The 23,089-nt window shown below is 50.9% G+C and overlaps 5 protein-coding genes across 5 annotated transcripts in view; 3 read left to right on the plus strand and 2 right to left on the minus strand.

Annotated features, from left to right (window-relative positions):
• Window positions 1-1,561: 1,561 nt before the first annotated feature.
• On the plus strand, window positions 1,562-5,597 carry LOC100897286 (zinc finger protein 135-like). The gene is made up of 12 exons (XM_029113188.1): window positions 1,562-1,586; window positions 2,221-2,343; window positions 2,469-2,549; window positions 2,652-2,789; window positions 3,196-3,410; window positions 3,532-3,705; window positions 3,797-3,977; window positions 4,148-4,335; window positions 4,436-4,563; window positions 4,666-4,835; window positions 4,934-5,160; window positions 5,286-5,597. Exons 1-12 carry the CDS (start codon window positions 1,562-1,564, stop codon window positions 5,595-5,597), a joined length of 1,962 nt encoding a protein of 653 aa, XP_028969021.1.
• A 534-nt stretch (window positions 5,598-6,131) lies between these two features.
• Window positions 6,132-7,773, minus strand: Polr2C (RNA polymerase III subunit RpII33). The gene is made up of 3 exons (XM_003738979.2): window positions 7,535-7,773; window positions 6,769-7,331; window positions 6,132-6,657 (listed from the first exon to the last, which is right to left on the minus strand). Exons 1-3 carry the CDS (start codon window positions 7,618-7,620, stop codon window positions 6,473-6,475), a joined length of 834 nt encoding a protein of 277 aa, XP_003739027.1. The 5' UTR covers window positions 7,621-7,773; the 3' UTR covers window positions 6,132-6,472.
• Window positions 7,774-10,643: 2,870 nt separating this feature from the next.
• On the plus strand, window positions 10,644-13,550 carry LOC114828575 (uncharacterized). The gene is made up of 2 exons (XM_029113189.1): window positions 10,644-10,807; window positions 10,895-13,550. Exons 1-2 carry the CDS (start codon window positions 10,644-10,646, stop codon window positions 13,548-13,550), a joined length of 2,820 nt encoding a protein of 939 aa, XP_028969022.1.
• A 6,024-nt stretch (window positions 13,551-19,574) lies between these two features.
• LOC100897578 (sentrin-specific protease-like) lies at window positions 19,575-21,805 on the minus strand. Its single transcript, XM_003739049.1, has 2 exons — window positions 21,786-21,805; window positions 19,575-20,280 (listed from the first exon to the last, which is right to left on the minus strand). Exons 1-2 carry the CDS (start codon window positions 21,803-21,805, stop codon window positions 19,575-19,577), a joined length of 726 nt encoding a protein of 241 aa, XP_003739097.1.
• A 669-nt stretch (window positions 21,806-22,474) lies between these two features.
• The window catches only part of LOC100897725 (uncharacterized), a 678-nt gene continuing 63 nt past the window's right edge, over window positions 22,475-23,089 (plus strand). Inside the window, exons 1-3 of the mRNA XM_018641926.1 lie at window positions 22,475-22,666; window positions 22,744-22,901; window positions 23,012-23,075. Of these exons, the coding sequence (XP_018497442.1) occupies window positions 22,526-22,666; window positions 22,744-22,901; window positions 23,012-23,075 (363 nt within the window). The 5' untranslated portion in view covers window positions 22,475-22,525. The remainder of the gene's footprint in view (window positions 22,667-22,743; window positions 22,902-23,011; window positions 23,076-23,089) is intronic.

Raw genomic sequence — 23,089 nt, forward strand, 5'->3', positions numbered from 1 at the left:
CTGTCCGTCTGGCTGACGGTAGCCAACCGGTTCCTCATGGCGGAGGTCATCACCCTCTACTACCTCATTGTCATGCTTGTGCGCAGAATGCCCGTCATGGCCGTGCGGGTCATCTACGACTTCATCAAAGTCATCGTCACCCTCGTCGTGGTTCCAGAGGTCGAATTCGTTCTCTGCGCGAGGATTTTGGGAACGTTCTGCTTCCACTCCATTGTCCGACTGACTGATGAATCTCTCCCCAATTCCTCCAGATTTAACTTTCCAAGATTCTCCGTCGGATCCTGGGAGAGGAATTCTAAGAATACAAGGGACCGACTTTACCGGCAGGATTCATTGATGGCTCCTCAGGAGTTGGGTTTGCTTACCCTCAAAAGCGTCCTCAGCCGTCTCAGCGTAATCAGATTCTTGACCTTCGACGTCTCCTGTGGGCTTGACTTCAGCATCGAATCCATGACGGTGATCCGGCTCTTCTCTGATAGAATGGTCATGAATCATAACCGGAGGCAAACCCGCTCGCTCATTGTGACCGACGGGGGCATCTCTGGGCGGATCCTCCCATCCATGGGAGAACGAATCATCTTCTAGAGTGTACGTTAGCGGTACAAGGACCGCCAGCACCAGTAACCTGAGTCTCCGCTCTCTGAAGAGCGACATGACCGCTCAATGGCACCTCCTCGGAGCTCGGGATCTGCTAGCTCTGCGGGAAACGAAGTGAGAAAAAAACAAGAGTTCGTCTCTTTATGGATGTCTTTTTTTCCCTCCGAAGAGCGAGGAGCCCTTCCAGATTTCGTCAACCTGAGACCTGAGCTTCCCTTTGCGCAAGGCTGAAGCATCCGATTTTGCATCAGTCTTCGGGAATCAACGGGGGAAACGAGCTGAGGAGACCGCGGACTTGAGGTTGGTGGATATCTACGTAACGACTGGGATGCAGCCGGATTGACGACGCCACGACCGACGTCGCTGTCGCTTGGGGCTGCTCGGGGAAATTCCCTCGAGCTCCCAACAGAGGGCACTGACACAAATAACGATGACAATTTTGGATATAGGTATTCCCGCAAACGTGAGCCGCCTCGCACCGGATCATCGCCCATTCCGATATCGGCGATTTTTTTCGACTATTCACTCTACTCCGGTTTTTCTCACTCCATTTCTGATAGACGTATGCTGGAGATACCAGGGGGTGGAGTTCATTTGACTAAACCGATGTCGATATCCGTAAGGATGAGAGTGAATATATTGTCGAGCAAAGGACATGACGAGAACCGAAAAAGAAGGAAGAATAATGCAATGGCTCGCCCCGCTCAGACTCCTTCTCTGTCCGTGTCCGACCAGACTACGGGCCCCTCTCCCCAATATGGCCGCCACTGGGAGAACGAGAGGAGCACCATCATCAGGAGAAGTCGTCGGCACCAACCCCAGGTAGTCTCCGGAGTGAAGGCAAGCGTTATGACAGGGAGAACCCCGGCTCGAATCGAAGTCGCGCATCGGTAGACCAGCATTGGGCTCGATCGGCTTGAATTGCTTTTGGATTCAGCGTGAACACGCGATGCTTTCCCATAGAATGCATTCGCGCATGCCTAATGACGGTGAGTACTCCTCCTCCGATGTACTTCGGAGAATATCTGTCATCAGCTGTGCAGTTGCTAACGACCGCCTGATGTGACTTGAGTGGATGTGAGTGCGAGTGCGTGAGTAAGCGTGGGTTGTCAACTCATGGAACAATTGCGCATAAAATTCTCACGTCGAAGACCTGACGCTGGGAATGCGTGGAAATTCATATGACAGCTCGCCGAGATCCTGCGCCATGAGAATATGAGCAGAATCTTCTCCGACTCAATCCTTGTTCGCGGAGATCTGCTGTCATCTGAGCAGACTTTGGCGTATCCTGCGCAAGCCTCGTTTACTCGGGAGCTGGGGATGGCGTCCGACACATGCTCCCGAGCGGGCTTTATACAGTACAGGGCTCACCTTTCCCCATGCGTCAATGGATGTGAGCACCGTCTAGTTGTATATGAATGAAAAGAGACCTCCCATGAGAGATCGTGCCAACATAAGAAGTACTGAGGTTTTTTCCGGACTGAGTTTTCAACCGGGCCAGGCAGATGGGCGGTCGCAATCGTGTTCGCGTCACAAGAATCAGCAATCGTCGTGACATACAGCTTATCTGAGGCGAACTTGAATTGATTCAGAAACGAACTTCTTGAATGCTCATCATTGCAGCTGGTTACATTCCGATGGACGCAACGGTGGCGATTTTCGGGGAGCCTCAGCCAGAAATAATCTCGCTGCAAGACGCCCTCCAAGGCGGGGTAACAGATCTCGAGAAGCTGCCCATCGCGCCAGGTGACTGAGTTCGCATGTTACGCTTATCTGAAGATCACGTCGCTCTTCGATTGTGAGCTCGAATCTTGGTGAAGCTTTCTATGAAGAATACTCACTCGTCGGCTTTGACCGCGATTCTGCTTCAGCCGAAGGCACCGGGATAGTCGAGTTCGACGACATCGGTCATATCAACCAGAATGAACAATATGACATGTTCGGAGGAGAGCGTAAGTAGTAACATATCAATTTTTCGGTCACGATCGCGCGTTCGATTCTTTCGAGCAGATTATCGACAGGCACTTTCTAGCACGATTCTCTTCTTTTTACAGTTGATCTGGAAGATCTGATCGACACGGTCACGTTGCTCCAATGCAGATTCTGTCAGTACAGCTGCGCCAAGAAGAATCTTCTCATGACACACATCAAAACATATCACCGCGAGGAAGTCCGGGATCTAGTCAAACAAGGTAGACTCAGCGGATTCTCAATCTCACCGTCAGAAACGAGGAGAATTGTCAAATCGAACTCAGAAGCGGAAACACGGCCTGCAGTGAGTAGGAAGACCCGCGGATTAGCAGATTATCCTGAATTGTTCTTCTGAACCGTCTACAGTGATTCCTCCTTACAACGAACTTCGCGGGACCAGCAAAATCTTTTCGTTGTAGCGAGAATTTTCGTTGAGGGAAGCTCCCCAACCTGATGTATAAGGCAAGCCAGCCAACGTACGGGAAAGGGAGTGTTCGTTAAACTGGGAATTCGAAATTTTCGTTGTGAGGAAATTTCGCCGTATTGGTTCCCACGTGGTTGATCTCCATTCGGGGATTATCGTTCTCGGTGATACGTTTTTACGAAGGCGACTGCGGTCTAATACAGAATACTGGTCTCAGATAATCGCTCCGAATGACGCCGTCGAAGACGAGAATATATTGGGTATAAGCACAGGGAAGGAGGAGCTTCAAAAGGAAGCTCAACGGCTCGAACAGGACGAGATGCCCCAAGTTGACATCGGGGAAACGACAATTTACCTGTGCTCGTTCTGCAATTGTACGTTCGAGCAGTTCGCCGAGTGTGAGAACCACATGAAGATTGTGAGTAAACTCTTGGATCGTTGTATCCTTCCCCATCATGTTAATCTTCCGAATCCCGATTCGGGATCCCATACGGATATCCTTCTGCTGTCTGAATAGAATGAGAATCTTATGCTTTCAGGAACATTATCAATGTGCTGCGGAAACGAAAAAAGTAACGAGTGAAGAGGACTCCGGCTCATTCTCCCCCCCCGTAGACCACGTCGATCCTGAGCTCGCTCAATCAGCCTCTGTATATACTAGTCACGACCCACGAGACCCTCACGAGATACAGGCAGAAATTTTCCAACAAGAGGTGGGAATCTTATTAGTGCATAATGTCTTGGATTCATTTGGGCAAACCAACATAGAGGATCCGAATCATGCGATTTCGAATGCTTTTCCAGCTCCCTCGGCGCTTCGAAGCTCCCGACAATCGGAGCTTCAGATGTCCGCAGAGGTTCTGTCCGCAAAAATTCCGAAGCGAAGAAGCCTTGAATTATCATAAACGGAGTCATCTACTCCGCATAATTTTGAGCGACCAGGAGAAAGATCAAGAAGAAGAATCACTCCGGAGTAACGACAAAGGTACGATACGATTCCCCTTCGATAACTCGGGGATCCCGAATCTCCCCCTCCCGGAACAGGCTCCTGTATAAAGTCGCTTGTCGATCGGCATTTCGATTGGGAGGGTACAAGCGACAAGGGGATCTGATGCATTATTCTCCCCGAGAGTGAACTCAACTAATACCTTACAGCCTGCAACACAGAATTCCCATCAGGGATCAATCAGCTGTACAAGTGCCCAGAATGCGGGGTGCGGATTTTTTCGTGGAGAAATACTGTCTCGCATCTGTGGAGGAAGCATCAAGTGGATTGTGATCAATATTCCTGCAAAGTGTGTGAATACAAAACACCATCATATTACAAATTGCTCACTCACAACGTAAGTAAATTCCCCCAGCATCCGGAGTTTGTGGCCTGTGATGCGTAATCGATGGATCAGAATATAGGGATTTCGAGGGACCTTTCTATTCGTTCCGCAGCAAATCCACTCAGATAGACGGAACTATGTTTGCGTGACCTGCGGGAAGGATTATAAACAATTAGCTCAACTCAGGAACCACATGATTGTGCACAAGGACAAGAAGGCTGGTGAAATCAAGAATTCATGGTAATGTCTCCCGCCGATGTTTGAGCTAATTCCAGCTCAAGATTAGCGATGTGATCACAAGTACGTCTTGGGGATGACATGAGCGTGACTTCTGTCTTGCAGGTACTCGCCGAAAGTTTGTGACTTCTGTCAGCGAACTTTCTCGAGCGGCCGCTGTCTCAAGAAACACATCGAGACAGTTCACATGAAAATGAAAAATTTCGCGTGTGAAACCTGCGGCCATCAAGCCGCCCGTAAATCGATGCTCATGATCCACATGCGGCTTCACACAGGTGAGTGAAATCGATGAACAATTGCGGATCTCGCAAAAAATTCCCCTCGAGCGGATCAATGCATTGGAGGGCTCATCCACCTCATCCCTTTCTCGCAGGTGAGAAACCTTACGTTTGCGATTACGAAGGCTGCGGCTATCGAACCTGTGATCACAATTCGTTGAGACGGCACAAAATGCAGCATTCCGGGGAGAAGCCATATAAGTGTCCACACTGCCCTTATGCTTGTATACAAAGCATTTCATACAAACGTCATATTCGCACAAAACATCCAGAGGTCGAGAGATCGAATGTTTTCGAATGTCACAGATGCAGTTTCAGAACGGTGAGTCGAGCCTCCTTCCCCTGCTGTACTCCGAGCTCCGATTCAACTGAAGTAGCCGACGCTGAGGAAGCCAATGGACATGTCCGATCGACTAGTTCTCAAATGCATTCATCTCCCTCCCATAGATCAATGAAGATAAGATGGCGGGGCACATCGCCGTCCACGAAGACCAGGATAGACTTGATCGAGGGGAACAAATGCCGGGCCTGAACCTCCAGAGAGCCTTACGGAGAAATTCCGATCTGAACTCATCAGCATCATGCACGGTTGCTCAGGGCGATGGCCCTGTCATATCTCGAGAAGCTGATTCGACGTTATTCCGAGAAAACATCACCCCCCTCGGTACATACGTCGTGATACCGTACGGGCAGGATCCATCCAATGACAAGACTCAGCATTCCATTGGAGTGGACGTGTCTGCTCCCGAGCTTGGGTAGGAGTGGTGGAATCCTGAGTTTTCAGTCGACATGTAGAACCAGTGATGAACGGAGCCAGCGCGGGCGTGTCCTGCCGGGACAATCCGGATCCTTCGGCCTCTGATCGTGGTTCGGTGATGGAATCGAGGTCATTCCATCAAGTGAGGTCGACGGTGGATCGGCGACCCACATAGATGGAGATCCTCTCATTCGGTCCGAGGGGTAGTCAGACTGCCGGAAATCCGGGAAATCTCGAAGAAGATCGAGCCCGAAACAATACAGATCCCCTGGACACTGCCAAAGGTCAATGACGAGGCTCCTAGAAATATTTCTAGTCGAATTGGGAGCATTGAAAACGGGTCTCCGAAAGCGAGGAGCTCATGAGACAGTTCCACATCGGAGTCCGCGGGGACGAACATTCCAGTCCAAATTATTGCCGCACTGGAGTTCAAGGTTCCTCTTACGCTGGACTCAAAGGTACGACTCGACAAGAATCCCGCGATCGTCATTGCTCGAGTTATATGAGGGAGGAGAACACTAATATATGACATTCCACTTCTTGAATAAAATCGAAGGGCTGAACGTTGTTGTCAAACCCTTTTCCCGTACATTCTAATAGATTCTCGCGGCCCTTGAAAAAAAACGGATTGAAATCTTGGATCCGAAGGATAGAACCATCGAAAAACCACTCGACGCGCATGAAACATTAGTATACAAGATATTTATCCTCATCAAGGAGTTTGACAATCCCACTGTGTACATAGGCTCTGTGAGCCCGCGTCGTGAGCGGAGTCGCGGGGACGTATGCGAGAGGAATTTCTTCTCTCTCGATCCGATCCGTATGAGTAGAGCCGTCATCGCCTCGAACCGGGATAGCAGATTCTCAGTCTGACGATTCAGACGATGTTCAGAGGATCAGCAACTGGGGCTTCTTGGACGAGTTGCGTCAGAAGATCAGACAGCTTTTTTTTCAGTTGTTTCACCCCGCTCATCACGATGGTCTCCGGCTTCAGAGCTCCCGAAGACTCGACGTTGAAGAAGAACTTCGATGGTTTCCCTTCCGGGTCGTACTCTGCTTGAGCTGGGGATTCAGAAAAAAATTAATGATAAAAGAAAATGTGGGAAGCGGAGGGGGAAAGTCATCGACTGTTTTTTCTCCCGGGATTCAGTCTCGACTAAGCCCGGAACTTACATCTAGTGTCCTCCTCAGCGATCTCGGAGTACTCGCTCCGTGGCCATTCCTCCGGAATCGGATAAGTGGTGTGGCGAAACTTGTTATCGGGATCGTACTCGAAGGCTACACCGCACGTTGGATTCCATTTCGCGTGCTCTTTCCCAAAGCCTTTTCTCGCGTAGCAAATTGCCTTGACTTCTTGGCCTTTGCGAAGCTTGACGATGAGAATGTCCTCCTCCTGACCGTACTCAGCGGTGTCGTCACGCCGCTTCGACGTGACTGGAACACATCTGATGTCAGCACTCTTCAGGTCAGCCGTTGTCACATGGCGGGTGGCATCGTCGGTGCACTTCACGTCGAGAATAAACTCCACGCTGCAGTCGGTACAGAAATCGACGCACGAGCAGTCCCTGTTGTACTGCATGTGCTCGACGATCTCTTCCGACGTCAACGGAATCAGACCCAAGCGATGAGCGATGAATTCGTCATGGAGTACAGAAGAATTCGCCTCCAACTGTACCCAATCTATGGCCATGGTTGGCGTTTCGGCAATCATCACACGTCGAATACTGTTCGCGACACTGCAATCGAAGAGCGACAACCCTTGAATTCCAAATTTTCCGTGGATCTAAAATTCGAGACTCCGAAGCTCTTCCATTGCGGGACGAGGCGAGCTATGCCCAGCCTGGGTGCTCTGGTGCGTGCCCGCATGGAGCTATACGAACATGATATCATTGACGTCTGTAGTTACTCGAAACCTATTCAGGTAGAATGGTGTGCTCACCTGAGATCGGTGTCTTCCAATACAAACTTGACATTTTCGTTCGAGAGATCAGTGATCGTCACTCGGGGTTGGTTGGCGTACGGCATAATTAACTCTGCTCTCGAGGTCCTCCGATGTCAATGGCTCCGATCAACACTACTGCGAAGAAAGAGGGCCAACACCACTCCGCTGATCCGGTGACAAACTCGGTGATCTTCCTTAGCCGGCTTCGACGATCCGCGACCATCAACAAAGATTTCTGCTCTCTCTTGGCGCGGCGCGAGGAGCTGTGTAAACACGACTTCGAAACCACTCGACTCGAATCGGCGGATCCCGGGAAGGGAAAACTTCAGAGGGTTTCGGACTTCGTACAAAGTGCTTGGCGAGCTCACCGAAGAGAAGGGGAAATGTAGGAGGAGCGAAGCGACATTCGAAACTCTCGAAAAGACGTCACGACTGGAAACTGCTCCCTATCCGACTACTCGTACTCTCGCATACCGCGCGGCATCCCGGGCCGAGTTCGCGCGCGACTTGACGAGCATTCACAGTGCGCGATGGACCTTGGATGTCTCCGTCACTCATTAGGAGTCCTTCGGGGAATTCGTCCCGGTGCCGCCCTTCTTCTTTTTCGAGTGGATTAAAGGGAGGTATCCTTGCTGTGGCCGATATGTGAGCGGAACCCGCCTGGCCCACACGTAATACCAAGATGATCCGAAGGAGCATATTCTGATAGACAAGACGCATTTGGCGACTGTGCTGCATGGGTCACCGTGGATGCCGAGCTGGCATTGGATTCGGATCAACGACGATTTTCAATCGCAGCCATCTGATGAAATCCTTGTATCTTGGGATAAGACACTCATCGAGTGCTGGATCGCACCCCGTCGGGATGTTCGTCCCCTGACACTGACTGAACTTCCACCACGGCAGATTCAGGGAGACGGAAGTTCCGCCGCCATACAAGGAAGTCGATCCAAAAGACAAGGACGGAGTGCTCGATCACAATTTGATGGCAGCGGAGAGAATCGACGTGAGTCACGCCGGAGCCCGGGTCTCGTAGGGAGGGGAGGGCCAGGAGAATGGGAATAACCTAGTTCTCAAACTATACACTTGATCTCTATCAAGTTTCGAAGAGAGGAGGAGTCTCCCGGAGCTGAAAGCAGATGAAAGATCTCGGGAGAACCCCCTCGGCCACCGGAGCTTCCCACAAAAAATTGGAGGATGTTCCAAGTAGGACTGCTCATCGGCGAGCTGACGTTCATGAGTGATTCGGGGACAGTCCAACCCCTCTCATATTAAAAATCGGAGTCTAATTAAAAATGCTGTGTCTTCTCCTGCCTTCAGATTACTCTCCTCGTTGACGGAGACGTCGACCGTGTAAGTCTGTCCTGTGAAGAAAACTCCAGACCCGCTGTCCGCCACTCTCCTCGTTGGAGAAGGAAAAACGTATCTTGGAGACTCGTGGCATTCCCCGAGTTCTGGAATTTCGCGGGCGGCGAATCCACCCCCGCACTGCGAGTTCTCCGAAAATTTGCCGTGCCGATTAGCTAGAAGAAGAGGAACCTCTATACTCCCCAGGCTGCCATGCTTGCATGAGCCAACTTCGGGCGAGCCAAGATCTAAAGCTCAGCGGACTGAGGCGATTTCTGCGCGAACAAGCTCCAGGAACCCACTCGATAAAGCGATATGGCCACCAAGTACTCGCGCAACAGCGACAGCAGCCTGCTGAGCGACTCTCAGAGGGAACTTCCGGTATTCTTCTACGCTGAAAGTCGGGCAGGTCCCGACCGTCGGAGCCTTCTCGCGCGCGAAGTCGCATCGCGGTAGAAATCAGCGCGGCGCGATTCCCCTCTCATTGTCAGAGATGAAAATCTGGAAGTTCCTCGTTGCCTCGAACCTCTTCTTGGATGGGTGCAACATGTCTCAGTTACACATAATCAGATCGAGGTGCTAAGCTGATGTCTCTCGGATCCCATGAGGTGAATACTCTCGTATCCTCGAACGTTTCGTTATATTGGAGGTTTGGATACCCGTCACCTTATAGAATGAACGTCCGGGGTTTTTCCGTGGAGAAGATGCTCTCGAACAGTCCCAGACAGGCAGTCTTTGCGCAGAACGCTCACCGCGCCCCTCAAGGTCTCATAGCGAGCTGACCAGTGTAGTCCCGAGGTCGCTAATAGTTCTTCTAGCACCTCCTCCTCTCGGAACTCCGGAAATTCCTTGACGGTTCGAGTCGGCACTCCCTCGCACCCTTGTCTCAAGTCTGTGGTGTGGAGCGGGACGAATGCCGTCTGATGTATGTGAATCGCTCGTCCGCCGTTACCGAGGGGGATGAGAGGATTATCCCCATCGCTGAAGGTCGATGAGCTCATGCACCGCATGGGACCGTTCCCTTGAACAAAACGTGATGCGGAGAATCGCTAGCGACTCTCCAGGAAGTGGCGTGCCTCATTCGATCTCTTGTTTTCGGTGTGAATCCGTTCCAAGCACATCCGAAGCACGTCCTTGCACGACATGCACGACTATCGGTCGATGGACGTGTTTGCATCGCTTGCGCTGATTTGACTGCGAATTGGCACGCTTCCATTGACTTCTGAAGGGGATTACGAGCCATTGGCATAGTGTACTGCGGTCCCGAGAGCACAGAAGATTCCGCACCCCGACCCCAGAGGGTTTCCGCGAATCTCAAATTCTGCTCTCGAAACCCGGGAGTAGAGATCTCTGCTGAGCAAGTGTTTCCTTTCCTCCTCTTCAGATAAGACTATATGGAGAGAATCCCTTGATGATACTACGTAAACGATGAGGTGACTATGAGCCATAAACTTTTTCGAATATATCATACGACTCCAGCTCCCATCCGTCAAAGTGGTCGAAAATCATTGATGGCAGAACTTGAACTCTCATGTCATGTACCATGTCCATTCTTCGCCGATCGTCACGGAACAACAGTCCGAATAGTCAAGTGTATGTTATTTTCAGTCACATTCGATGTTCCACATTGGATGGTCCGACGCGTCATCTACAGCCTCCCGTTCCGGTGCCCGCGCATCCTTACCTCAATGGGATTCCGTTTGCCGTCGAGAGTGTGGACCGCTTCCCACAGAATAAAATCTCGCCTGACAACATCACCATGAAAGTTCTCCAGGAGAGCTCTCGCGATCTCCGCGTTCAGGTCTTCTCTCGCCCCGATAATGTCTTGTTTCCATTCATTCAAGACGTCCATTGGGTGACAGAAGATCCTAGAAAAGTTCACGGGCCGAGCCCGACGATAGAATGCGCCGGACTCTTCAAGAGGTGAGTGTGATGATCAGAAAATGTCCAAACCGCTCGCATGAGAAAACAATGATGACAGAAACGTCTCTGCGACCCCCGTACTTCCAGGTGCTCTTTGTGCATTCAACACGCTCTATGTCGCAGCCTTCCATCCGCATTGCGGCAGAAATACCTACAACACGACCATCCCTACGTGAATCCGCAGTCAGAGCGAGAAGCTCCACTGATCTCGCGAGTCGCGCTCGATCTGATGCAAAGAAACTATGAGGATGCTTTCACGAATATGATCTCCCACGCCAAGGAGAAAACAAATCCCTTCCGAATCGCCACGGGAACGGGGGACTGTCATCGGGATCCAGTCAAACAACGATCGAGTCGGATACTCATAGAAGAAATGGAAAACACTCTGAGCAGTCCCTTCGCGGAATTCGATGAGGTTGAGGTTCATACGTCCCCGAATGGGCTCGGCTCACAGCTGCCGGACTCGCCTGATGCGATGGAAAATCCATCACAAGGCGGGAGTTCCTTCCCGGTGAAAATTCGACGCGGCGCGGAAGCCCCGACGGCGGATTCGCTCATCGAGAGAGATAGCTCAAGAGCGCGACCCTTGCTCGGCGGCGCGACCGGACCCAATCCACACGAGGAACAGATCTCCAATCGTCTCCGGAGAGAGGGGGCTCAAACTCATGTCAGCGATTACAAATCACACCTGTTACAGAAAACGGGAGTCACGACTTCGAGACAAGATCCAGGGGCTTCGAATTTGAAGGCATGCAGAGCTCCGTGGCCTCGTGGCACTTATCCAAGTTCGTTGGGATCAGGAGAGACCTTGACATCAGCAAGGGCAACTGAGAGAAATGACTTCGCTCGACCCGGGTCATGCCGCATCGGAGGCAGCGCATCGGAGCTTACGTCTCAATCGCATCTCAGCGACGCGACGCATCTCTACGTGTCTGCGAAACGCCAATTTTCGAATGCTGCCTCGAATACCGGCGGTGAGCGAGGCCTCACTCGAACGATCAACGCTCCGAGCCCATTCCATTGGAAGACGCCGTACGTTGGCCCCACGGAGAATTTGCCGCCATCGAATCAGGTGCGGCCAATGCAACCGTTCGAAGTTCCTCCGCGCTTCGATCAGCTGAACCCGCGAGTAAACTTCCCCGGTCCCTGCTCGAATACTTTCGGCATCTCAAGCGGCGTCGGGCTCCCACCGAGAATTCCGAATTCCGAGTTCTATAGTGACCCACCAGGAGCGAACCGCATCTCGGCGAGGTGTCCCGTCTGCGGGATCACTTTCCGAACGTTCGGTGTCGTCAAAGGGAAGTTCTCGCGGGTCACACACGTCAATCCTCAGGGCCGTTTAAGAGATCATATGGCGTTACACAGAGCCGACGGTCTCGATTGTGTATTCCCTTCGTGCAGAGGAATCGTTTTCGACCATCGGGATGAGTTGATCGCCCACATGGACGCGCACAGACAAGCACTCATCTTTGCGGGCGTCGAGCGCTGGGAGAACCAGAGTTCATCTTCGGTATCCTTGCCGCGCTTCCTGAGGAAAAAGCCGAATCTGACGTGTGAGATTTGCCTCATCGATTTTAATTGGAGAACGACGCTATCTGGAATGCCGAGCCACACCGAGCGGTACATAAAACATTGTGAACGGCATTTAGTCAAAATGGGCGAGAACGATTATTGCCCATGGCAATGCGCCTTACGCAGCTGTGAGAAAAAATTCACTTCTCAACACGCACTGGAGGAACACATGTGGATGGTTCATGCCGCATCGTGCCACTGCTCGACTTGCGATTGGATCGTTTGGGGCGAGACCGACGAAGTTAATCTCCACCGAACGCATTGCACTTGCACCGCACAATTATTAGCCGATGGTGACTCTAAACCATTTGGCATGAGATTGGCGACTCGGCACGCGGCCACAGCAGCGAGCGCTCCCGGTCAGTCGTGCAACGAATATGCGGAGTCAGCTGCGAAAAATTCTTCCGCGGTTCCCTTCGCACGCATCGCACTTGCCGAAGCCAAGCCGCGGCTGAAGTGGCTGAGGAACAAGACATCGAAGTCTGCTGGTGAGCCTGCATCGTCTAAATTCGATACCGCCTCGTCAGCGAATCATCTGATGCGATTCACCTACTATTGCGATTTCTGCGGAGCGCCGTTCCGAAGTCATCATCTGAAGCAGTACCAACGACACGTTCAAAGTCACCTCCCCGATAAGCAGCTCAGCTGCGTCATCTCAGACTGCGACCGTCGCTTCGACTCATTAGAGGAGCTCCATTCGCATGTCAAGACGAAATTGAGCACATGCCGTTACTGTGGAGCCGTTCTGTTTCTCAATTACAAAAAACACATTCTCACCTGTCGTCCTCTGCACGAAATCAAGAAGCAGCGTTTGCTCAAAGAGGAGTTCGCAAAAATCAAATACGAGCCCCTACGGCAAGAAGATCTCCACTGGTCCCACAGGAAGCTTTGCCGCTCGAACCCTAGTCCAGAGCGAGGTTCCGAGATTCCGGAGTCCGAGAGCCAGGAATGTTTTCTCCGCAATTTGAACCTTATCAAAGGTGATTCGGAAACGATCACGGAAAAGACCCGAAAACACGAAATGCTGCGGAGCCAAATTCACGTCGCGAACGGCAAAGGACGGCGAGCCTGCACGGAAAAGACGTCGTGCGTCAAATGTGGCCGCATCTTCAGGAACGGACTCAATCTGCGCGAACACATGCGAGGGTACCACAATGCCCGTGACTTTTGACACAGCTCCCGAGTACTCTTGTGCTCAGCAACGACTCCCGTTTCGAGATCCCTGTTTCCACTCGCCGAGATACACCTTGTTTAGCTTATTGACTGATGAGCCTACGTTAAGCACGGCGAGCGAACCGCTGCATTCCGAGCTTTCAGGTCGCTCACTCCCAGGGTACTCATCTGCAGCGTTGGATACGATATACATAAAGTGCTTATTGTTGAATATCGACAGATTTTCCCCTCTTTGGCTTGTTGTCAAGTGGTCACTCATTGTGAGTGGTGTCGCCTCGCCAATCCACGGACCTGGCGCGCTGAATATTCGATAAAACGATTTTGCCGTCGACATCGAGAACTCTTCTATCATTCGCGTTGCGTAGATCGATTTGACGTGGAAACGTCTTTAATTTCACTCAGGGGGTAGAATCAATCTACTTCGTCTTCCATGCAACGAAATTTGAGGCACTTAGCGACCCAATAACTTGTGCTGGAAAGAACTGATCCACTAGTTGAATGCACCGATGGGAAGGGAATTTACGGAGGAATCTACCATTCGATTTCCGTGGTTATCCCTAGCGGTTTTGGAGGTTTCCGAGAGCGATTCTGTGTGCACCAGGAATACTTCCGGATAGTGTATAAATGAAGGATTTTCCCTGAATATATTGAATTTGTGCGGAACATTTGAGAAGGGTAGCGAAGATTCAGATGTGCTCGACCGGCGGAATACATCTTGGGCTGGACGAGTCGATCAGGGGGACAATTTCCTGAGATTAATTGAGATCAAAGTCGCTATGCGCGGTGTTTGAGATTATTTCGATCCCGAATTCCTTCCAAGTCGCACGGTTCCACAGGCAATGGAACTCTCTCAAGAAACAATCAGAACCAGCTAGTCCCTACCGAAGGTACGAACAACGTGAGCTCAGCCTCCGCATAAAAGCGGTTCACAAACATTGTGCGATCGCGAACGAAGATGCGATCGGCGAGGAGCCTTTCATTAGGCATTTGAGTCGAGAACCTGCTTGGATTTACTTCAGCTGGCCATACTATTAGAGCTGTTCTTTCCGAAATCTGTGAGACCTCTGTCATACTTCGCGTTCTGTCGAGACCTTCAGCATAAAACTTCACTGAAGCCCCCCGTAGGTCGGGGAGGGGAGCAGATCGCAGAAACACTGATTCGCACGAAGAAAACACAAAAACATTAGGCATGCTTCCAGCGATTACCTGGTGGATACATACATATACCTTGTTCGACCGAACTCCGAGCGGCATCACATACCGCAAAGTCAACGGGAACGGTTTCGTCGATCTCATAAGCTACTTCAGCATACACCGGCTAATCCAGCAGATGTGATTATATATACAATCTTACCAATCCCACCTGTAATAACGACACAAGTCGTACAATCGGCCAAGTATTAGCTGACCGGCTTCAAAGCCAACGCAAGCAATAAACCATTGATGCGCTACAATCTACAAATAATTTCAGATGTCTCTTTCATCTCCGAAACCTCTAGGTAAAAATCCGCCACGGGCAGCGACCTAGGTACTCTCTCGCCACGCGTCATTCAAAAAGTACTGCTAACCACCGACCCAACGGCCATCCACCGTTCAATTTCTTTAAGGACCGCCTGCTCGCCTGTGGGATCACAGTCGCTATCTGTCCTCGGTGAACGCTTCCACCTTCTCGTGGAATCGCAGTCAAGTCTTCCCACTTCGTGAGTCGACTAGACTGACCAAGTGAACGCTGCAAATCTTTGTTAGTCGTCCGCAACCGCAACCAATTTTCGTGAGCTCCCTCGGACTCGTAAGCGACTCTCTAAAAACTGGATTTTTCTCTTGCCAGCCTCACCTCCAAATATGTCGTTTGTGAACGTCTTCTCAAACCAGAACGGACTGAGTTGCCGGATCCCGACCGACGACCAGGGAAACATCGAGCTGGTAAACATCTCATTATATTTCCCGCGAATCAGGGGGATGTTTTACGACGAAGACGGTGACAAGACTGCGGTTGCTTTCGATGGGACTCATTATAAGCAGCCAAGAAACGGATGGGGCACCCGCCCGTATGAGGCCGTGCTCGAAGTCGAGATCGCACAGAGTGAGTTTCTACATGGAGAATTTTTTTCAAAAACAGCGCATCTAGCGGGATCCGTATCGATGTTGTCCGCATCTCGTAGGGACTTCCTCCCTGTGGAACTCCACATGTTGCCTCTGAGGCTTCTGAGGAAGTCGAACCTCGCTTGAACGGTTGTCTTCGCCCGCCGAGCCAGTTCTCGACCAATTTGAATGCCAACTCGGATATGCCCATGCGTTGAATTACTGCCCTGTAGTCTCGCGAGCGGGCTGCCTTATGGAAGGAGTCCTCGATCCAACCAAAGCCGCGATCATCGCTTCCGGATGAAGTCCCCTGCTGGTCAGCTGTCTCTGCGGGCCATGACAGAGGCTCGCTCGTTCTTCTGCTTGTCTGCCTGCCTGCTGACTTAAGCGACAGCGTTTCGGACTCGGAAGTTTCACTGCATCCAGTATCTACGCATACTCTCCCAGTCACAACATACGCGTATTGGACGGCGCCGTTGCCGCTTTTTTCGGAGTTCTACATATAGCGGAGTTTCGGAACTCCATATCCACAATCTATTTGAACTCAAAAGCATCAAGAAGTCAAGCTCAACTGATACTTTGTTCTTATTGTAGGTGCTGTGAAGATTCCGAGTGAGCGAGGGAACCAAGTGAGTATCCAATTTTTCTTCTCGAATCAAGTCTCATATCGCCTGCTTCAACGTCTTTCAAGCTTCCAGTAAATGTTGTACAGTGAAACCTGACTTAGGGTCCACTTGCGTAATGGGTTCACCTGAGCTATCGGTCCACTTTCGTCAGGCACCGATTCATTTTGCCATGAAACACGATTAATTTGAACGCGTAAACGGTCCACCTGAGGAACGTGTCCACTGTCCACCTTTTTCGGGAACCGCCGCTGCCCACAACCTGCATAAACGGTCCGATCTCGTTCGACAAGGTTGTGGCGAGGCTCACGGTGACACGAAACCCCGAGTTCGCGATGAAATATTGATGGAGCTCAACTCAGTCAAGACTCAGATCGGCCCGAAGGCTTCACTTCTCTTGGATGGACGTATTGCGACATTATTATTAACACTATTCCACGCAAGCGGGAGTCAACGATCCTTGCTTCGAGGAAGACATCCAACGTGTTGACGACGATTGCCTTTCCGAGCAGCAAGTCGGGGTCGATGCAGATTCTGATCTTGAAGAAACTCTTGACTTTCACCCGGCAGAAGAACCATCGAGTGGAGAAGCTCTGCGAGCCCACGAAACACTGAAATTTTCCGCTCTCTGCGAGTGTTTTCTCTCTAGGTGCGCACGAAGCCCTTCTCAAAAGCGAGAGAGAGAAACATAATTGTGTCGTAGTAGCTAGGCAAGAATCGATACGACAGACTAGTTCAGATTTTTTCGTCATGAGGGGTGATGACGCCCGTACACAATGAAGGAAAAGATTTGAATATCTTTCGGAACCAGCACTGTCCTCCCACAGCTCTGGAAGAGGGAAAAACATCGTCTCGAAATGCAAATTTTTTGCCTCGGAATTCGTCGGTCGTTCAATGGGTCCACCTGAGTTATCGGTCCCTTTTCTATCTATTCTAAAAAAATCCAAGGTTGATCTAATTCTTTCTTCGTCATATCAGAGACCGGGCATGCCTCTGAGTGACATCGCGCTGATGGCCATTCTCGCGGGCGTCGCCAGCTACGGCGCTTATCGAGTAGTTCGTGAGTATCAAAAGAACTGTTGATGGACAGATGAGACTCTTGAAAATTTTGAACACCTGAGATCCTGGAGGAAAGTCTGGATCTAAATTCTCCGTTCTGATTTTTTTCAGTCATCCTTAAGGAGAACTTCGGCTCGATAGCCCTCCAGCATCCGCCGAACTAGGGTAAGTATCCTTAAGGCGAGCTGCTGGGAAACGCCAGGAGACATTTGGTTCTTGGGACGTTAGACGATAAATACCGCTCGATGCGTGACTGACGGTGCCACCCTCTAACGTTGGGTCCCGGCGTCGGATTTCCAAGCCGATGAATCCTATTGAAAACCGACTCTACCCCTGGAATGAAGTCATGACGGATTTTCATGGCCAGTTCCCCATCATTCCTTGGATGATGATGATTGTTTCGATCGGTTCTACACTAAGTTTCTTCTCCTTCTGCAGATCCAGTGGAGCGCTTGCGGCCTCACCCTGTGTGCGAACTCCATCGTGTTTGGGACCATTATAGGATTCTAGTCGCACCTCGAAGCTCTGGACAAATTGAAGGCGAACATCTTGAAACGGGTACTTGGAGTACACAGAAGCACAAGGAACCGGCTGGTTTTCAAAATGACGGGCAGTTCCCTACTCACAGAGGATCTGGAGTTGAAGTTCGGGCTCCCACACACCGATACGTATGAGAGACACCGCTTAGGCTGGAGCGATAAGCTCGCCGGTATATCGCAGAATTTTCTGGCCACCCCCGCCATGTCGTCAGATAAATGGGAGGGTCCAATGTACAAACACCGACATCGCGTTACAAGAAGCTCTGTGCATGGGTATCATCATCTTCTATGCGCTGTAGAGCGGTATCACGAAATCAATGTAAACTGCCGCTGTATACTATGCGGACTGGAATGTGTAGAATATCATCTGTTCTCATGCTCGGCAAAGGAGAGTTTCGATTGGTCAAAAACTTGATCTCAAAATGTGATGAAATGTGATAAAGTGTATACGCGAACAGATGTGTATATATGTATATTTAAACCTCATGGAGGAACCACACCAAAACTTGGTAATAAACGCATTATTGAATTATAGGATTCTTCGTGTCCTTCAGCGGAATAAATTCTGACTATTCCACGTGGTGATCGATCGCTTGTAGCTGCCATGTATACTAAGTAGCCCCGATGCGATGAGCATATCGAATGTGTATAGTGACAAGAATAAGTAGATGTTTTCCACGGTCCACGATTGCCCTGACTGAGACGAGGAGTCCATTCCTATGCAGTACGAGACGCTCAAGGCGACCAACGAGGTCGACATCTTCATCTCGAGTGATTGAACTCGAGTTCGTCCTCCCTCCGCGGACCATGGCATTGGGCCCGATCCAAGCATGACTCAAGCCTAGTCCTGTCCAACCTAAACTGGATGGTCGAGGACCTTCTCAAACTTAAGCGGGCAGCATACTAGAGGGGGATTTCCTTGTCCCTATAGCATGAAAGGTCAGCGTCGGTGTCTCGAAGATTGTCACCGTACCTTCCATGTACGATTTCAAGTGGTGTAATGGTGATGTTGAGAGCTACACCGTCGGATTTTGCAGGAATCTCCGAGATTGCGAGAGATTCAGGATAGCTCAACGTCGAAGAACTGCGTCCAAGCTGACGCTATACATCAGCAAAGAAACTAGACGAATACCTACAGGGATGCCGGCAAAGTCACGAATTCACAAATCCAGGCCCTCGCGGAGTTTTGGGTGAGAGGCGAAGAACGATTATTGCCTCACGCGACAAGCATCCAAGTGGTGCGGACCTGCGGAACAACTTGAAAAAACCTCGTCAGTTATTTAGAAGGACTCAACTATCTATTCTCTATTCCATATCGCGGATGCAACCAAGTTCTGCCATTGGGGATGCCGATTAGCGTGACTGCTCCGCAGACTTGAACATCCAGAATCCTTCCATGCTCAGAGCTGGGCATCAAGGAGAGTAGGAGAGTAATATGCGCGGCATCTGGCCGTCGAAGTCAGCAGAAAATTTGTTGAAGAACTCTATCCACAGCTGACTCTTCGCGTAGAAGTCTTTCAGAAGGTGATTCTAGCATTCTCGCATAGCGATCATCGTTGAGCCTTTTCCCTGCAGTAGGGGCGCGAGTGTCGGGCCCGACTAAAGACCCGCTCGACGGGTACACCCTTCGGTACCATCGTTTGGCAGAATGCGACCGCATTCGGTACAGGGAATTGATAACCAAATTGTTCGAAATATTCCATCATGTGCCCCGCTCTTCTATGGAGGTCCGATTCGCTCGTGTTCGTTTTTGCGTCCGGCCTGTTTGGAGCACGTCGCCGCATCTCGCGATGCGTGTTCCGCAAACATCAGGGCGAACACGCCGCAGTCCGAACCGTTCTCTTGTCTTGGGAGATCCTGCATGCTCCAACAATGCCAATCATTCGAGAAGACTTGGGTTCTTTCATTCTCCGATGCCTCTCGAGTCAGAAAAGCGACGATCCTCCTCAAGCAATCATCGTTACGACGCCCGAGGGAGTCCATGTAGCGAATCCCTTTGCAGCGCATATCGATCGTGACCAGACTCCTGTGGTTGCTCTCGTTGACTGGAACGAGAAGACTATCGTAATGGAAAATATCGTCTTTCTGCGTCCATTGATGCGCAGCTATCGGATTCGAGCGGAGAAATGTATGGAAGTAGACGTCGAGGGCTAGAGCTCTCGGTAAACGCTGGTCGCCTCGGTTGCGCTTGACAATTAGGGCCATGTAGGCGTTCACGATTACATCATTGAGCCATTGGAGTCCGACAAGAGTCTTCAGATCGTTCACGCAAACTCTTTGATTCGAGATATTAGAGACGACGTGGTCTTGGGACTTCTCCAATGCTTTACCGATAAGCAGACGCAATCCGTCAGGGAGTGGCGGAACTTCAAAGCTCGATCGCTCGCCCCGCTTGACGTCGGGGTTCACCGAAACGTCTTGCCACCTGATGTAGGTGTGGTCTCCGTGAAGGTGAGAGGACTGAGCGGCTTCGTCAGTCAGCTCTCTTACTTCACTCTGCGTTGTTGTCAACTTGGAAGAGCGAAATACAAAAAAAATCAAGGAGATTGAAAGCGCGTGATCGGAGGATGGACAAAATAGACAAATCAATTTACGGAATTAGCGAAAAAGGGTAAATCTGCCTGGCGATTGAAACGGGCCGCAGCTCGCTCACCCATGAGTCTATCGTCTATTAACTATCCGATCATCCGTCAATCATCGTAGTTCGTAGGGTGCGGTGGCTTATCCCGGCGCGATAGAAGCGTCGTTCTCCCCCTCCCCATAATAATTGTCCCGTCCCCCTATTCCTCGCAAGCTATGGGAGCTTACGTAGGTAGAAGCGCCCGGAATTTTCCCTTTAAGAACGATGAATGCGATATTGAGTTCTGTGCTCAGAGGTAGGGAAGTAACGACGTGGCATCAACTGTCTGGACTACTGAATAACTTCTATAACGAAGTTATCAGCCTTTTTATTGGAACCGGAATCGATAGAGGGCGAGGAGGACCTAACATTCCTCCCTTTTTCCCGAGGGAGTGAGTCCTGCAAGTCGCCTGTAATCGACCGGGGGAAGTAGACGGGGAGACCTTCTTAAAACCGAGTCTGGGCTAGAGTCCGCGAAGATAGGACCCAGAAGTTCCTCATTGTCCACGCTCAGAGGTTCCGGTGCGCCCTGAGCCCTTTTCCAGACCTGGTTCCTGTGACGTACGTGCTCTTTCCCGTCCACCGAAACCAAAACCAGGGCGTCGCCCCTGAAACCGCTGATTTCACCTCGGACCCGGGAGCCATTGGCCAGCTCTATCGTGATTTCCTCTCCCAAAGATAGAGAACGTGGAAGCGCGCCATGCTGGGTGTCGAAATACTCCTTCATACGTCGTTGGTAAGAGGTGGTAGAGAATCCGAGACCGGCTCCTTGCGGAAGGAATCGAGAGGCGTTCGGAGCTTGCGTCCGAAAAACAGTTCGGCCGGTGTTAAGTCACCGATAGCGGAACACGGAGTATAATTGTAAGCGGCCACCGCTTCATCCAGGGACTTCGGATCAGAAGAAATCGCGTTCTTTAACGTTGCGACCATCCTCTCCGCCTGGCCGTTGCTTTGCGGATGCCGAGGAGCGATACGCAGGTGGGTGATTCCGAATTCCTCGCAGAATCTTGCGAACTCCACTGAACGAATTGCGGCCCGGTTGTCCGAACAATCGTTTGTGTGGGCCGAAATGTCGGAACACGACTCTCATGTAGGCAATCAGAGTCTGACTAGTGGCTTGAGTCATCCACGCCGCATCGAGATATTTGGAGAAGCTGTCAACGATGACCAGGAAAATTTTTCCTCTCTGAGGTTCGGCGTAATCCAAATGAATTCGAGTCCACGGACTTTTTGGATCGGGCCAGGGCTGCAGCGGTATCTTGCGCGGATTTGCGGCGTGTTGGATGCAGTGCCTGCAACTCTTCACTAACCCTTCGATATCTTTGCCCATTCCTGGCCAGTAGCAGTAAGCCCGTGCGAGCGCTTTCATGCGCCGGACACCTGGATGCGCGACGTGTAGTTTGTGAAGCACAGCTTTACGTAGGGGTTGCGGCACGATGAGGCGATCATTAAGTAGAAGGGATCCATCGGTCTCGCATAAGCTTTCGGCCTGTTGAGCGAAAGGCCGGAGATCCGATTAAGTGGTATTTTAGGTACATAGATGATCATCGGCACCGTAGCGAGCTTCTGTTTCAGCTGACGACTCCATGCAACCATTCCGATATCCCGCAGTATTCTCAAGAGTCTCCTGTGTTCTGACTGATCGCGGATCAAGAACTGTGGCCTCTCTCCGAGCTCGCACCGCGGTCGGGTCGTACCGCCAAGGTCCGCCATCTTGCTGGAGCTGAGCCACCATCCACCATCCGCTGCGGATGTTTAAACTTTAAATGGCCGTTGGCGGGTTCGCTGACTCGGTGTTCGAAATCGTTTTCCGAGGGGTCCATGATTGTTCGCATGACCCTTTTCGATTAGGTCGAGAGTGCGTTTTTCATTTCGATGCCAATTGAGAGAGGAGTTCTGAAGTGCTTGTGTTTCGGAGTTCTCCTCAAGAGAAATCGAGTTGCTTGTTATTCTGACTGACAGATCCTTGTGCGCGTAGCTTACCGGTTCGGGGCAAATGAATGTCTGAGAGTAGATCGTGATTTTATGCTGACGTGAAGTCTTCGTCGCGATGACTCTGACCATCACGCCGTGTCCAATAAAGGGGACTTGCGTCCTGGAGCGCCTACTCGCGAATGGGTCGGTTGCCTCGCGTCAACCTCTCCCAGAGGCTACGGCTTCGATATGCAGGAATTCGCAGAGAGACATCATGGTGAGCCCCCTTATACGTTGCACCCTAATCCATGGTAGCTAGCTTAAATCCCATTCTCAAGCGGAGCCCATGCTTAGGTCCGAATCGAGGCCCAGAAGTTGCCGAAAGCCCTCGTTCTTTGTGGGACCAGTGATAATCTCACCGTTCATAAGAAGTTCGTCAGTGAAGGGAAGATGACTCTCTCTTTCAAACAAGAATCTCTGCGATTCCTGTTCGCGAACTGCTCGGCAGCAAGGTTGGTTTATTTGCAGAGCCGGCACAGCTATCGAATATTGTTTCAGTTCCCTCAGGGAGGTTGGGCTTGTGATCAACGATCTCTTAACTCTCTCGAACTTTCCTCAACAGTCTGACAACATTCGTCAAGATGTTGTCGATCAAGAGCTCGGTCGTAACCCCGGATCGACCGAAGGCATCGCTTCGGGA

The sequence above is a fragment of the Galendromus occidentalis genome, unplaced genomic scaffold (assembly GCF_000255335.2).
Source record: "Galendromus occidentalis unplaced genomic scaffold, Mocc_1.1 scf7180000076381, whole genome shotgun sequence".
Classification (NCBI taxonomy): Eukaryota; Metazoa; Arthropoda; class Arachnida; order Mesostigmata; family Phytoseiidae; genus Galendromus; species Galendromus occidentalis.